Source organism: Anabrus simplex, chromosome 8, assembly GCF_040414725.1.
Source record: "Anabrus simplex isolate iqAnaSimp1 chromosome 8, ASM4041472v1, whole genome shotgun sequence".
Lineage (NCBI taxonomy): Eukaryota > Metazoa > Arthropoda > Insecta > Orthoptera > Tettigoniidae > Anabrus > Anabrus simplex.
The window spans coordinates 201054274-201072164 of NC_090272.1; the positions used below are offsets into that span (position 1 = coordinate 201054274).

At 39.4% G+C, this 17891-nt stretch overlaps 1 protein-coding gene across 1 annotated transcript in view; it reads right to left on the minus strand.

Moving 5' to 3' along the window:
- LOC136878977 (carboxypeptidase D) overlaps positions 1-17891 on the minus strand; it is a 163445-nt gene that overhangs the window by 68791 nt on the left and 76763 nt on the right. The window contains exon 3 of the mRNA XM_068228904.1: positions 1941-2177. Within this exon, the coding sequence (XP_068085005.1) occupies positions 1941-2142 (202 nt within the window). The 5' untranslated portion in view covers positions 2143-2177. The remainder of the gene's footprint in view (positions 1-1940; positions 2178-17891) is intronic.

Here is a 17891-nt window from a genome sequence, read left to right on the forward strand (position 1 = left end):
TTCCCTTCCTCCCACTTCCACACTTCTCCGCAACAGTTCCCTGTTCCTTATCTTCCCTCTGTTCTTCTACCTGCAGTAACTCGTACCAATTTCTCAGAGACACCTGTCCTGAATTTTGATCCTGAATAGAGACCATAGCCTGCAATCTCCTTCCTCTTAGAACATTAGACCACCTGCTTTCTATAATCCCACCCCCACCCTTTCCTTCCTATCCCTCTTTTACACCTACTGTGCCCTGTTGTTTGAGGGAGGTTTACCTTCCTTCCTGTTTTCTGAGAGAATCCTAATTATCTCCCTCAAACTCTCCAACTCCTCCCTCATACTCCTTAATGCCTGGCCACACCTACAGTTCCTACACTTGCACTCCTTAGCCATTCTTTTTGGAAAAATGAAAAGAGAAGGAAAAATAAAATAACTTATTATGTGCAAAAAAATATGAAAGGAAAGAAATATTGTCTAGGATAGTACACAAAGATCACATGACAATAAGGTTATTAATATACTACTACACTACAATACTACTTAGTCATACAATATTTTTATCCTACAACATCCTAACAGGATAAAAACTGTCGTTAATTACTGGATATCGAAAGGAATAGACAAGAATTAAACAATTCTAAACTGCAGTTAAGCCTATCCTAATTACAACAACAGAATTCTAGTAAGAGATTTTCTACAGATACTTCTACTGTACTACACAAATATTATACAATAATAGAATAAGCACACTAATTTCTAATAAGATACTACAATACACTACAATAATTTTAAACTACATTCAGATGTATCCTAATTATAATATGTTACTACTAAACACAAACAGAAATAAAAATTACAAGTTTGAAACTCGCAAGATCTATGCAAAGATCACCAACAACGCTAAATGCATAGACAGGTTGATATCTGGAATATAAGTCTACCTAGAATATTCTTTAGTGCAAGTGCCTGCATGGGCACATATGAAAACTCCACCCCCCTTCTCCTCCCAGTCATGGATAACCATCAACCAGGGGGGAGCCTCCTATCCTTCTCCACCATAGATTACCAGCAGCTGAGGAGATCACGCTGTCACCTCATGCCCATATCTCAGCAATTTTCCCAACTCATATAACTACTTTATTAGCTAAGAGCGCCCATGCACACACAATAGCCTCCTTCACCCAGGTATGGATTACTGCTAGCTGTGGGTACAACCCTGTCTCTCTCAGTGCCTGAGTAATTGTGCATATGACTTTTATCATTTACCACTACAATCACCCTCCTTCCTTACATTACTACAACTACTTCTTTCCTATAACTTTCGTATATGCATAGTTCTAACTACAGCTAAATACTTCCTTACATTACTAGGGTTATTCCATTCATCCTCCTTCATCCATCTTACAATTGTATGATCATTTTCTTTCTGGCTTAATACTTATGGTTCACTACTACTCAAAAATTTTCTTCTAAACACTACAGTTTCTTTACAGACTATAAGGAGATGAAAATCTTTTCTCATTTTGCCAAACAACACACATTTTACATTGTCCTTTTCCCTTGTCCACCCCTTGAATTTGTAAATTACCATCAAGCCTTCTTGAAAGTTCCTCATCTTTTATTGAAGAAAAAGAAATAACTTGAAGATCGTGAAATATCTAAAGAAGCCATGGTTGCTGCTTCAGAGTTACTGTTTTAGTAATAAAAGTGAAACTATTTCTGCTATCAGCAAAATGCAGCTAATGCCAGTTAAATGTCAACTTGAATGGTGGAAAGTTCATTTTACAAGAAAATCCCTCTCTTACTTCCCAGACTTGTAAATTATGATGTGAAGTGGTAATAAATAAATTTAAATGCTGTTCATTGCTCACCTTGAAACTCTCTGAAATGAATTCAGTGAATGCTTCAAAGAGTTCTCTATACTAGAACTAGGAGTTCCCTGTGCTAGAGTTACTCACCCTGGGAGGATTTTCCAATGGAACGAAGGGTTGTCAAGTTAGGGTATGCTTCAGACACATCATTTAAGTACTGCTTCAGATGTTCATGTTTGTGGTACTCAAATTTGAGCTCTGGGGGACTAGGAAACTCCACGGAGTTACCTTCTACAGTACACCAGGTACTGAATGTTAGACCCAGTAGGAGAGCACCAGTGAGTGCCATCTTTTAAATTCATTCCAACGGGTGCAATCCTTTGCCTAGAACAAAAACAAGAAAATATTGAAGTCATGTTATATTTACAACAGTGAATATGTTTCATTGAGATTTTCAGTTTTCTTTAATTTCAAGTGGCCCATAATAATTCAGACGGTTGTTCCATATTAGGTTCAAATATGGATCAATGCAGGTCCGGTGACAAGATTCTCGGGCCCCTGGGGAACCGAGTGTTCCGGGCCCCTAAATCCTGGTTCCCCCTCTCAGACCAGAACTGCAAACTTGCAGGTTATTTTATAACCAAGACATACATAATTATCAGCACCTGGCAGTTGACTTTGTACAAAATATTGGTGTAATAATGGTGGAAAATTGGTTCAAAATTTTTATCGGTGCAAACATGGTGTATTTGTGGTGCTAATTTGGTGCAAAAGCAACAATGGGTGTACAGATTTAACACCAATAAAAAAAGCACCAAAACTGCACCATAATTACACCCCATATTTTTTTCACATTAATTTATACCATTTTTATACCAACAAAGCTGATGCAAGGGAAGTGACATTTTACACCATAGTTATACCAAAAATGAAGTATGGTACATTAATCAGACAATTTTTTTACCAAGTTCGCTCCAATAATACACCAAAGTTTTACTTTCAACCTTCTTTATTTTTAACACCACTGTCAAACCAAATATGCTTCAAAAATGCTCCAAAGATTTGGGTGCATTTGTGGAATCACCTTGGTGTGCAAAATTTGTGCAGTTTTCTTTGTATTTACCCCACAAATATAATGGTACAAAATTAGTGTAATCTTGGTGTAAAGTTGGTATATGTTTAGTGTATCTTTCAAAGCAAGCATTATGGTACATTTGTGGAGTAATTTTGTGCCACTTTGCTGCAAAATTAGTGCCAATTCTTTTGCATTTACCCCCAAAAATGTAGTACAAAATTGTCATAAAATTGGTAACAACAACAACAACGCTAACGTCATGAAACAGAGTCCTGTAAATATGTAAACAGCATAATGAGTGAATAAATTGTTTTATTACTTGCATGTCAATTCCAAATTTTGTAAATAATTTTTGCCATACTGTCATATAATTTTGTTCACTTTTATGTTGTATTATTTTCATTCTCTGCAGGCTATTTATTGTAATGCATTTTGAACCCCATTGTCCACAGTCCTGAAGATGGTCTTCTGTGGTTTCCCATTATTTTCACACTAGGCAAATATAGGAGCTGTACCTTAATTAAGGCCACGGTCGCTTCCTTCCCACCCCTAGCCCTTTCCTACTCCATTGTCACCATAAGACCTATCTGTGTCGGTGCAATGTGAAGCAGATTATTTTTAAAAATCCTATTGTATTGCTGAATATACTTAATGGCGGTACATTCTGTTGTCTTTTGTAATTAAAAGAAATCTATTGATATTTTCTTTATGTAATATATACTTATGTATGGGCATAATTTATATTTTTAGTGCCCTTTTGAAAACATTTTATGCATCTTTGAGTGCTTTTCTCATGACAAACATTATGCATTGTTATTTTTTTCCCTGCATCATGTGTCCTTTCTTCATCTTCATGCCTTAAAATATGATGGTCGTGGCATTCAAATGGATTCAAATATGGTGGAACAATAGTCACTCTATAGACTACTTTCTAGCTCACGGCCTCTCAAGGTACATGTACTGGTGCATTGTGCAGTGCAAGGTACACAAGACGTCTTTGCTAGGTTGACCAGAGTGCAGACCTGCACACTTAGATTTGTACTAGATTTTAAGCAATAGAGCTGTCTCATTCACTCTGCGCCGGGCTGAGTGACTCAGACAGTTTGGGCGCTGGCCTTCTGACCCCAACTTGGCAGGATCAATCCTGGCCCAGTCCGGTGGTATTTGAAGGTGCTCAAATACGTCAGCCTCGTGTCGGTAGATTTACTGGCACGTAAAAGAACTCCCGCTGGACTAAATTCCGGCACCTCAGTGTCTCCGAAGACCTTAAAATAGTAGTTAGTGTGATGTAAAGCAAATAACATTATATATTATCATTCACTCTGCCCCTCTCCCCCTTCCTCACTTGTTTTGCAGCGCTCCACCATCCTCCGAGCAGGGTTGATCTGAGCTCAGCCAAGTCGCCCAAAGAAAAAATGCTGGTCCGAACCGAGCTGAGTTGGACTGATGTGCCGTGCACAGAACCTCTGCACCTCAGTTTGCACGCGCGAGATTTTGGGCGTTTGAGAGGCTCTGTTCTATCAGCTCATTGCTACTGACTCACTTTATATTTAATCTTCCTAAATCAGATATAATGTGCCGCCTAGTGTTCATGATCGTTAAGGCGTCAAGTCTATATGGTCTGACACCGTGGTTTGAGTCCCGTAAGTGTAAAAAGATTTCACCATCAGAATGTTGGCCTACGGTGCAGGAGACATGGTGGTAGTCTATACAATTTCTAATTATTAGATTGCCTGCCAAAAGTCTGGATTCATTTCCAAACCTCTGCCCTATGTTCATATGCAGTGAGGACATATGACAATGCTGATGGGTTTCGTCCGTCCGATGGAGACGTGAAGCCTCGAGCAGACCGCTTGGTGCAATTTGATAGGAGCAGCCTATGTGCTGACACGAGGTGTCACCCCTTCCCTACCTCATAATCATCATCATCATCATCATCATAATCTCACACCCAGACACACAGGTTGCCCACGGGAATCAAATAGAAAAACCTGAAGCAGGCAAGGCGAACATATCCTCAGATACTCCCGGCACTGAAAGACATATGCTAAGTAAATAATAATAATGATGATGGTAATAATAATAATAATAATAATAATAATAATAATAATAATAATAATAATAATAATAATAATAATAATAATAATCAAAGTGTCAAAAATATTTTGTGCTTCATACACCTAGATATACAAATAAACTTATAAAAAGGTAACCTAAATATAAGCTAATGTGTTCATACCCTGTAAATAGGATTGTCCTCCTTTTAAATCTTTAATATTCCTGCAAGAGCCTCCGTGGCTCAGGTGGCAGCGCACCGGCCTCTCACTGCTAGGTTCCGTGGTTCAAATCCCGGACACTCCATGTGAGATTTGTGCTGGACAAAGCGGAGGCGGGAGAGGTTTCCATCCAGGTACTCAGGTTTTTCCTGTCATCTTTCATTCCAGCAACACTCTCCAATATCATTTCATTTCATCTGTCATTTATCAATCGTCCGAGAGGAGTGCGACAGGCTTCGGCAGCTGACACAATTCCTATTCTCGCCGCTTGATGGGGGCTTCATTCATTCCATTCTTGACTTGGTCGAATGACTGGAAGCAGACAGTGGATCTTCTTCAATATTCCTGCAAGATTTCTATTTAGTGATAACTGCTAATTTAGTGCTCTGAATGCTCAGCAAAAAGTAGATACGGTAATAACAATAATAAAATAAATTATTATTATTATTATTATTATTATTATTATTATTATTATTATTATTATTATTATTATTATTATTATTATTATTATTATTATTATTATAGTTCGTAGATGTGAACAATGGAAATTAGATTGTATGAATGTTTGTTATGCCGGCCCTACACCTTTAATATAGAACTAATATTTCAGGAGATCTACGATTTGGATGTTTATGAAAAAATGAGATAGCCTAATCACTAATACCCGTCAGTCTCCCCTCCCCCTCTCTTTTAGCTGCCTAAAACTAGCAATTATTTTTAAAAATGCAAATATTGCTGTCTTATCACCTAATTCTTCCCTTTAATTTATTTAATAATTAGGAAAAATAGTTAGCGGAAATACGCACAAAATGCCATTCGTCGCGGCTAACCGTTTTGTGCAGCGCCACAGTAGCGTGAAGCATGTGCTGTGAGGAAGGGTAGCAGAGATATTATAGGTACAGTATATTTGCCAAGGTCACGGACACTGAGGTATGATTCACCCGCTTTCCACGCGCATTCGTCAATCTGGCTGAATCTGGCAGTGTCACACTGTGTCTGTGTTGTTCTACTACTGTATTTGGTTCTATCTAGTGTCTGTTACTTTGTTAGTGTGCAGTCAAATACTAATTTTTTGTACTGTATAATCACGCCATGCTTCTATTTAATTTAGTATTACATGTGTAATTGTTCGTTTGGTGGAAATTTTATTGAATAGTACCGTATTGAATCAAAATCTCAAATTTATGGTGCGGAGTGGCAAGAACTGCTACTCTTTCCCCTTTCTGTGACTGCGGAGAAGTCCAGCAAACAATAGAACACATTGTGCTAGATTGTCCACTTCGTGCCTTCCCTAGAAGTGTGAAAGACCTTTATTCAGCAACGCCTGTAGCAGTGCAATGGATACAAAATCTAGATCTCCTTCTATAGTCCATTCTGAAGTGATATAAATGTTGAAAGTAATGAGAAGTAATTTGTATCTTCTGTTGCTGTGTGTATATATTAACCATAATATAGTTAATCTAACAGTCTTTTTTCTTTCTTAATTCGTATACCCTCCAGGGTTGGTTTTCCTCGGACTCAGCGAGGGATCCCTCCTTAAATGCAGTGACCTGGAGCGTGAGACTTTTGGTCGGGGATGGAAGTGGGGAGAAGGACCAGTACCTCACCCAGGTGTCCACACTTGCAATGCTGAACAGGGACTTTGTGGGGGATGGGAAGATAGGAAGTGATAGAAAAGGAAGAGGGAAAGAAGCGGCCGTGGCCTTAAGTTAGGTACCATCCCAGCATTTGCCTGGAGGAGAAGTGGGGAAACCCCTGAAAACCACTTCATGGATGGCTGAGGTGGGGATCGAACTCTCTCTTCTCAGTTGACCTCCCGAGACTGAGTGAACGCTGTCCCAGCCCTCATACCACTTTTCAAAATTCGTCGCAGAGCCGGGAATCGAACCTGGACCTCAGGGGGTGGCAGCTAATCATGCTAACCACTACACCGCAGAGGCGGACTAATCTAATAGTATTATGATTTTTTTTTTCCCTTCTAGGTGTAGCATTTCTTGTAACAATTTCTTCATTTTTCTTCATAATTAGTTACTTTCTGTTACTTTGGTTAGTCAATTGCACTTATATTCTATCAATATTTAAGTTGTTATTTTGTAATTCTGAAGGTTGTCATGTAAGCATCATACGCTAAATAAATAAATAAATCTAAGAAAGAAAACTACTACCGCAGTTAAGTTGGTAAACTGTCAAACTTTACTTCTCTGTCGAAATTCGCTCAGAGAGCATCAAAACCTTACCACTTTGTGGTTATAGTTTTTAATTCTGTTGTCTATCCCCACCCCCTTCCTTCCCATATCCCAGAGACCCCCTCTCCCGGTACTTTTTGTTATTTATAGATTTTTGCGCGCGCGCGCGCGCACACACACACACACACACACACACACCTATCCCTCCCTCCCCCCCCCCCCCCACAGCTAATTCTCACCAATCGCTGCCACTGATCTCCGTAATTCTTTATAGTGTAAAATACGGTACACGGAATATAAAAGATCGGCACCGTAATTATATTTTGCAAGACTTTCATTATGTAGAGTTTTTCGATACAGCTAATATTAATGAAGAAGTTTGACTTTTTCTCTTTTGGTCCCGTAAATACTGCCACGCCATTCCATACTGATCATTCTAGTGCACACCGCGGTTATCCCTGAACTTAAATACTCAGTTTCAACAAATTCTGTTAAGCCTTTCTCTCGTGTGCAACAAACAAACAATTAGGCAAACAAATACACGTACAAGTAAGCAAACAAACAAATATACATACGAGCAAGCAAACAAATAAACAAACGAACAAGTAAGCAAACAAAGAAATAACGAAACAAGCAGACAAAAAGTAAGCAAACAAACAAGCAAGTAAAGAAACAAATAAACAAACGAACACGTAAGCAAACCAACAAATAAACAAGCAAAGAAGTAAATAAACAAACGAACATGCAAACAAACACACAGACGGACAGAGAAAAAGTGAACTGAACCTACTTTCCAAATTTATAGAGCTAATCCCGTATAAAAGCGAAGTATGAGACAGAAATTTCAAGTGTACAGAGAAAATTCTAATCTTATTTACGTGTATATAGACAATGGTATGCTATGTCCCAGTTCCTACGGAAGTGTCCACTCTATGCGAAGGCTGGGCTGAATTCTGAAGACCTCCAATGTAGCTTGTCTGTTTGTGGGTTCAGTCAGAGCACATGCATCACTTAACGTTACAATAGTTACATGCTGTTGTCTATTTAGTTTAATAATTATCGTGACACTCACATTGCACTTTATTGCAGCACAAGCGATGGTGAGGGTCAAATAAATTGAACTCGTCATGATAATAACTCTGGTGGATGTTTATTGCTAACGGACCATGTTATTCCACCAGAAGAAACAGCTCGCGATCAACCTGCGGATGTTGTGGCTGGCACAGGAAGCCATGTATTTGATAGCATCTTAAAAACCGCAGTTTGGTCTTATGTTATCACTCTATTACGCCTGATGCTAAGTTTAAGAACGTTTAATATTTGAAATTAAAACTAATTCCTTGTAAGAATTACGTAAATCTGCGGAACATATTGAAGAAATGTATATTATACCAAAGTGTTGGTCTTTCTAGCTGAATATGGAAGAAAATTGGGACCGAATGCGACTGTCGGTCATTTTTTAGATTAATTTTCCAATTTATGCGTTTCAGCAACGGTAGACCTAAATTATTTATGGGCAGGGTTTGCTAATCCTAAACGAAGAAGTTCAGATCAAGGTGTAGGCTGGGGAACTCAGGACGGTTTTTCTGCTGATTAGAATCCAGCTTGTGTTGTCTTTAAGTTATAAGTTCATTTCATGCCCACCTTAGTAGTGTAACATTTAGCGTTATTAGCTGCTCTACTTGTAGGCCTCGGTTCGATTCCCCCAACTGCCTTATTTTTAGGATTGGCAGGAGTACTTGTGTAGTGTTGAAACGGTAGGCTACATGCAGCTCACCGGAAAGAACTGCACTACCTCGGGACGAGGACTCGAACTTACATTTTAGTTCATTTCATCACCTCCCTCATAATAATAATAATAATAATAATAATAATAATAATAATAATAATAATAATAATAATAATAATAATGATAATAGGGAGAACGTTGCGGGGTTGAGCAGTGATCCAGGGAAAGAACCTGCTAAACCGCGGAACATCTCGACGGAAGAACGTCTGAAAAGGAAGATTAGGTTGAAAAACCTTCCGTTAGATTGTAAACAAAATGGTGTACCGGGCTAAGTGGCACATAAAAGAACTCCTAGGGGACAAAATTCCGGCACCTCGGAAAACCGTCGAAAGTAGTTAGTGGGACGTAAAAACAATATTATTATTATTATTATTATTATTATTATTATTATTATTATTATTATTATTATTATTATTATTATTATTATTATAAGGTGTAAGTCTAAGAAAGAGCAAGCCAGATAGTTTGTATAACCGTAGTCCACAATCGGCTGTATCGATGAAAATAACTAACTAACTAACTAACTAACTAAATACATAATAATAATAATAATAATAATAATAATAATAATAATAATAATAATAATAATAATAATAATAATAATGTCCGCCTCTGTGGTGTAGTGGTTAGTGTGATTAGCTGCCACTCCCGGAGGACCGGGTTCGATTCCCGGCTCTGCCATGAAATTTGAAAAGTGGTACGAGGGCTGGAACGGGGTCTACTCAGCCTCGGGTGGTCAAATGGGTAGAGTTGTGTTCGATTCCCACCTCAGCCATCCTGGAAGTGGTTTTCAGTGGTTTCCCTCTTCTCCTCCAGGAAAATGCTGCGATGGTACCTAACTTAAGGCCACGGCCGCTTCCTTCCCTCTTTCTTGCCTATCCCTTCCAATCTTCCCATCCCCCCCACAAGGACTCTGTTCAGCATAGCAGGTGAGGCCACCTGGGCAAGGTACTGGTCATTCTCTCCAGTTGTATCTCCCCGACCCAATGTCTCACGCTCCAGGACACTGCCCTTGAGGCGGTAGAGGTGGGATCCCTCGCTGAGTCCGAGGGAAAAACCAATCCAGAGGGTGAACAGATTAAGAAATAATAATAATAATAATAATAATAATAATAATAATAATAATAATAATAATAATAATTCTTTCTTTCTTTCTTTCTTTCTTTCTTTCTTTCTTTCTTTCTTTCTTTATCCGTATATCCAGTGACATCGTGGCATTTCTCGATCAAATTACGCGAGCTATAAAAAGGGAGACGAGCCCCGGAGAGTCAGTCAGATTTGGACTCCGTGTGGGATTCAGTGTTCAGAATGAGCGACTGTTGGGCTCCGAGGTGGAGCCAGTGTGACACTCAGTGAGTTGGGGTTCGGTGGCTGGGCTGCGGGCGACAGAGGTGTTGGTTGTTGCTAGTGTCCCACCGAGGTCTGAACCAGGAGCTGTTGTTGTAGTGTCGGAGAGACCAGTGAGTGTGTAACTGGAGGCGACAGAACGAAAAATGTGTACTGCCTTAGAGTACTGTGTGTGTGTGTGTGTGTGTGTGTGTGTGTGTTTGTGTGTGTGTGTGTTTGTGTGTGTGTGTGTGTGTGTGTGTGTGTGTGTGTGTGTGTGTGTGTGTGTGTGTGTGTGTGTGTGTGTGTGTGTGTGTGTGTGTGTGTGTGTGTGTGTGTGGAGTCGTCCTGCTGTTGGATACTGTTGTCATTCCATGCCATCTCTCCACTGACAGCACGGAACATACCACTTAGTCGAGCAGCTCGCCTTCTTTCTCCTGAGTCTTCCCAGCCCAACTTCGCAACACTTTGGCGACGCTACTCTTTTGTCGGAAATGTCGAGTGACTGGAAACAGACTGCGGATTTTCATTTTCAGAAAGAGAGAAAGAATTATTTCTTCTTCTACCACTACTACCGCTTTTCCCACACCTGTGGGGTTGGGGATGCGAAGTGTGTCGCACTTGTGGATTTGGCCCTGTTTTACGGCCGGATGCCCTTTCTGACGCCAACCTTATATGGAAGGATATAATCACTATTGCGTGTTTCTGAGGTGGTTGGTAGTGTATTGTGTTGTCTGAATATGAAGAGGAAAATTGGAACAAACACAAACACTCAGGTGGCAGCGCGCCGGCCTCTCACCGTTGTGCTGGACAAAGCGGCGGCGGGCCAGGATTTTTTCCAGGTAGTCTGGTTTTCCCTGGCATCTTTCATTATAGAAATACTCTCCAAAATAATTTCATCTGCAAGTCATTAATCATTGCCCCAGAGGAGTGCGACATGCTTCGGTAGCCGGCACAATTCCTATCCTCGCCGCTAGAGCTTCATTCATTCCATTCCTGACCCGATCGAATAACTGGAAACAAGCTGTGGATTTTCATTTTTGTTGTAAAATTACCTATATGTAGGTAAGGGTTATTCCTCCCGAAGGCAGGTCCGAACCTCCGCAGAGGTGTTCCTGAGCCGGAGTTTACGTGCGGTAGGGTGGCCAGTTCCTTTCCGCTCTTCCATTCCCTTACCCCCCACCAACAGCGCGTGGCAACCCATCCAACTCCTGACCACGCCGAATGTTACTTAACTTCGGAGATTTCACGGGATCTGGTGTTTCAACACGGCTACGGCCGTTGGCACCTATATGTAGGGTTATTCTTTATATTTTTTGCACTCGCTGGAATTATGAAACAACATATCACTGGCCTTATGAAATAATTACTTGGAATTCATGGTGAAAAGGGTTCCGTGTTTTCCTGATTCTGCGTGAATCTGTTCACCCTGGTTTAGTGACTCGGGAAACTAATTTATTTGCCTGGATTTGTTAATATTGTACCGGAGGTACACGAACTCCTTACATTTAAAACGGGCGCATTTTAGAAGGCCATCTCTAATACGAACTGTGAAACCTCTAGTGGAAGCAGTTTGAACGTTTATCGTCAGATGTGAATGAATGAATGAATTTATTGAACTGAACATAACGGGCTTTCGCCCAGTTACAATGTTCCAATAAAATAAACACTCACAGACTATAGCTAGACACTAACTACTTACTACTTAACTACTTCTAAATCTACTTTGTAGCATCTTGCACATGGGCGGATCGCCAGCTCCACATGCAACTCACCACCTAACTAAACTAACTACTTTACTACATAAATATACTACTTAACTACTTCTAAATCTACTTTGTAGCATCCTGCACATGGGCGGATCGCCGGCTCCACATGCAACACACCACCTAACTAAACTCACTACTTTACTACATGAATATATACTAAATCTATCCTAAATCTGTCTGGCCGCGACATCACCCCTGGTGAGGAACTACTACCACCCTTCCCTGGGATGTCACGACCAGACATGTCTCATGAGGCTCGGAAACCGATACCTCATAGACCCTTTAAGCTGTCAATGTTATTTCCTCACCACTCCTTCCTGTAACAACCCACATGTGTGCGGATTGCCTAGCTCTACATGTAGGTTGTCACACCTATATTTCACTGCCGAGACGGATTCCATAACTCGGCTCATCTTTCACTGTCTCATTGACAACTTAATTCCTCTAACCTAACACTATTCACTACTTAACTCTACTTTACATGTGCAGACGTACCGAATCAACACTTTAGCTTGAGATAGGTCAGGCCTATCCCCGCCTCTTCCAACTCTACTGTACGTCAGCAGCCAAAACAAAACAAACTAACAAAACCAAACTAAAATAAAACCAAAATAAAATAAAATAAAACGGGCAGACAAACAACCAACAATCTCATTAGAAGGTAGCCAAAACAAACTAACTAACAAAACCAAAGTAAAATACAACAGGCAGACAAACAACAAACAACCTCATTAGAAGTAATACGGTACGGCTTACATATCAATGAACTGAATCTACTAATTAGAAATATACAATACCTAAGAAACAAGGGAATAAAACTGAACAGATATAAAAAACGAAAATAATACTAAACTTATAATTATTGTCGCCCTTAGTTATTAGTGAGTTAAACTCTATAATGTTCCATATCTGTGAATCAAAGTTGTTTTATGTACATACATGATTACAAAACTTCGTTATTATTAACCCATACAGAGATGATACTTCAGAGATAACTACTTTCCGTATGTTTTCTTCTACTGACTATAATGATTTTAAACTTCTTATTCAGTGTACGGGTAACTGGTCGATTTGGAGTCTCCCTCTTCCAACTTCGGTCGTCCGAAGTAGGAGAGCCGAGACTTGGTTCATCCTGAAATACTAGCATGCATTCCTGTATGTGTAGCTTAAGTGTCCCATAATATCCTTTCAACCATGTGTACTCGTGCTAATTTCGCTGTTTCATTTTTTTTTTCAGCAGCATGTGCCCCTTCCCTCATGCACTAATTTCATTTTTTTCTCCCACAAGCTTTTTATAATTGTGAATAGTTTTGATAGTTTCCCTGGCCTTCTCCATTCCCTGTTTATTAATTTGACAAGAGTATAGTACTCAGATTCTCTTTCCATTTTATTTATCTCTTCCTCTTCCAAGTATTTAACCCGTAATGCTCTTGTACTTTCACACTGTCTCAAGAAATGTGCATTTCCTAACTCCTTTTCACACAATAAACATGTATTTGCAACTTCTGTAAATGCCTTATTTTTATAAACTCCCATCAACCACCATATCATTCCCCTGTATTCTCTTTTGGTTAATTTATCATGTATTATTTGAACGTTTATCGTCAGATGTCTCTACTGTCGATTTATTCGCACCCTCTGGTGAGAGGATTAACAATTAATTTTCTAAGAAATTTGTAATTTTGAGGTTTTCTGCACTGAAAAGTTGTAAATTCTATTTTGTGTTCTTAGGTTATTAACGCTGCTATCCCTTCCTTCTTCTTCTAAATGTTCGAACAATCAGAATTTTTTTATATTTATTTGATTATCCAATGGGATTTGTGGGTGTGTCCACGTCTTCGGCCCAGAGAATTCTGTAACCTTCCTCTCTGCTATAAAAGCTGGGACCTTTTAGGCCATGTTGTCTTTTGATCGCTCCAGTCCATCAGTAGAGTATGTTAGTAGAGGAGACAGGGGAGGCTTGCCTCGTCCATCTCCGGAAAATCCACCAGCTCAAGGTAATGGGGCAGACATCTTTTAATCATGTAATAGTCTCAGAAAGCTAACTCGAGGGGAAGGTTTCAACTTAATGTAATCTTGCCATGTACATTTTCCATCTGGTTTAAGATCTTAATCTTACTTACGGAACAAAGAGTGGGAACCCTCTTGTATTCCCTTCAACTTTGTCTTGAGGTAACTATGATTTCGTGAACTTTAAAATTTATCTCTGCTTTGTAATTTAAAACCTTCTCTCAATCTAGTCACCTCAGCCCACATAGGATTTTAAGTATTCTCTAGTGAAATTCAAAGGAGTGCAAGAGTTCACCTCCTAACATTTTGATTTTCGGCCAGTAACTGGAACGTTTTCTTTTTCACTAAGGCCATGTATAATAGGCACTTATTGCCTGTGCTGATGTTTCACTATTTAAATGTAACTTAGACTGTCGAACGAATAAGACAGTGGAAAATGGTTGTTGCTAACCTAAGGTAAAAAGTTGAATTGTGCCTTTGAAATGCTGGAATCTTGTAAATATTAGAGAGTGGTCTCCCAGAGAGTAATTGTGTGGAGCAAAGATGCTCTTTCTAATGTTGTAAATTTTGAAGCTCCGTCTCCTTTCTTGTAATTAATTGGAGCAATTGTGCTCTTGGGAATGGTGTAACATTTGAGCTACCTGTCTCAACTCTTACTGTGCCTGATTTCAAATAATTCTTTCTAGAGCTGTAGAGCTCCCCTTATGTATTTCCAACTATTATGTGTTATAATTTAACAATGATTAAGAAAAAAAATCTAGGAAAGAAATAAAATTTCAAATTTTAGAATTTTAAATTTAAATTGGATCTTTTCTCTGTCCACCCATTCATGCCAGCTCCTTCTTACACCTCTGTAAACCACGGTATCCCCGGAGCAAATAACATGCGGGAAATACCGGGTGGGGAAAATAAAACTGGCCGGAAAAATATTTACACTAGGACAGACGCGGGATTGACTCTCGTTAATGAACATCACAGAAGAAGTTGGAAATGGCCTTATCTGAAGAAATGAAAAACTGATGTTCCAAAAGTCCTGACTCCACTTCACTAAAAAAACCACCGACAGAACTCAACACGCGAAGGTTGGTCTGGACGCTTTAACACATCACAGCAGTAAATTTATAAGCATACAGATTCAGGTTCCCTTTTTTTATAATGTTTCGATACCACGATCTCTTAATTCCCACTTGCAAAGATAGAGATTTTGTTGCACTTCGTTCCAAGCTTTCCTTCACTCGAGCAATCTTCGAATTCTTTTCGGATAGTTACGGTTTTAATTCGCTTCAGAGCCGTTTCACGTCATTTTGCCACTAATTTTTTCATTGGAGACTTTGCTGAAGGTTTTGCCAAAATACTTCCAGCATTATTATTATTATTATTATTATTATTATTTTGCTAGTTGCTTTTACGTCGCACCGACACAGATAGGTCTTATGGCGACGGTGGGGCGGGGAAGGGCCGGGAGTGGGAAGGAAGCGACCGTGGCCTTAATTAAGGTACAGCCCCAGCATTTGCCTGGTGTGAAAATGGGAAACCACGGAAAACCATCTTCAGGGCTGCCGACAGTGGGGTTCGAACCTATCTCCCGAATACTGGATACTGGCCGCACTTAAGCGACTGCAGCTATCGAGCTCAGTACTTCCAGCTTAAACAGTTCCGTACAGGTTTTCTACGAATCGTGCTTGGCATAACACTCGACAATGAACATGAGCTGTTTTATTGTGTACATAATTTTGTGTTGCATTCGATTGGTCACTAAACACGTCTGCTCCTTTCGCTCAGTTACATGGAATGACACAGCGACGTACTCGGGGGATACTGGAGATGCAGACATGTGACAACAACCGATTGGTGCATTACGATTTCTAGGTTATGTGAACGAATCTGATCCACGAAATGTCAGTGTGATATTTGTCCCAAATTTGATATATTAATTGCTTTTACTCAAAATAAAGTCTAAAATCTCAGGTAAATTGAGAAATAAAACGATATATTTAATTTATAGAGAATACATCCTTTACTGCCTTACAACTACTATTTCTGCTACGTTACAGCGCTTCCATAAGTGTTTTGTTTGTCTAACACTATCGTGTGTGATGTCTTTGCTTACTGAAGTTCTTTGGTGTCGTTTTATTAATTTTTCTCATTCGATGTAATTTGAAAGGCTGTCACTTCATTTGTCACTTCACGGTAGTGCCGCAAAAGAAAGAAAGAAAGAAAGAAAGAAAATATGGCATCATTTCCAGAATTATATCGGTGATGTGGAAGGGATTCATTAAATGATTTATTGGTCCAGGGATCATGCTATTCTTTTTTCAACAAAAATCATTTTTGTGATACTTACGATATTTCTTCGGCAATAGCTTTAGATCTTGTAGCTTCCTTATAACACGGTCATTTGCCTCTTTAAAGAACGCGATAACTTCCTGAATGCTGCTGACCTCCATTTTGCTGTTTGAACTGCCCGCGCTAGACATATGGACAAAGATAGTGAGAATTCACAGACATAGCATTCCCATTCATCGGTGCTAACCCTGGACCTCAAGAGAGAAACAAAAGACGGCGCGAGCAGCGGAATGCAACATAATGGAGCCCTGTCTACAGCCCGTAAGTACGTATACATATGTCTCTAGATTTTTCTCTAGTAACGACGGTATTTGTTCATTTACCTGAGATTTTAGACTTTACTTAAGTAAAAGCAATTATTGTCTTCCATTTGGGACAAATATTATAGTGACATTTCGTGGATCATATTCGTTCACATAACCCGATTTCTAATATTTCCCGTGATGGGCAGTTCTCCTATTCATTCATCATCATCATCTACTAGAGGCAATAACTTGTCGCTGTAGCCACATCTGACGATCTTCTGCTAGCCTCTTCATGTTGCTATATGAACCACATGCCAGTTCACCGACGGAGTTCCTGATGTAACATATGACATCCTTGGTCGCCCCCTGGGTCTCTTCCCCCAGTACTTTACCTTCAATGATGATTTGGAGAAGAGAGTCATGTCTCAGAACGTGTCCAAGGAACTTTGTTTTCCTCTTCTTTATCGTATTTAATAAACATCGATCCTCTTTTACTTTCTTTAAAACAAGGTCATTTGTTTTATCCATCCAACTTGTTTTTGTAATTATTTTCCAAAACCACATTTCTGCAGCCTATAGTTTTGTTTCTTACTGTTTCCCTACTGTCCAGGTTTCGCATCCAAACAGTAGCACACTCCAAACAAAGGTCTTGAGAAATGATTTTCTGGTCTCCAAATTGAGATGGTTGTTTAGCAATAAGTTTTTGTTATTTTGGAAGGTTTGTTTTGCTACCACTATTCTTTTCTTGATTTCTTGATTACACTACCCAAGCAGGAGAATTCTGTGATTTGTTGTATCGGTGCGTTATTTAAATTTAAGTGTTTTCTACCTGTATGCTTCATTAATTTTGTTTTCTTTATATTTATTTCTCTAAGAATTTGTTGAATGTTGATTAACGGGGTTCAATGCCATATCAGTCTTATAAATATTTTCCGGGCCATTTTTATTTTGCTGGGCTGAATGGCTCAGACGGTTGAGGCGCTGGTCTTTTGACCCCAACTTGATTAGGTTCGATCCTGGCTCAGTCCGGTGGTATTTGAAGGTGCTGAAATACGTCAGCTTTGTGCCGGCAGATT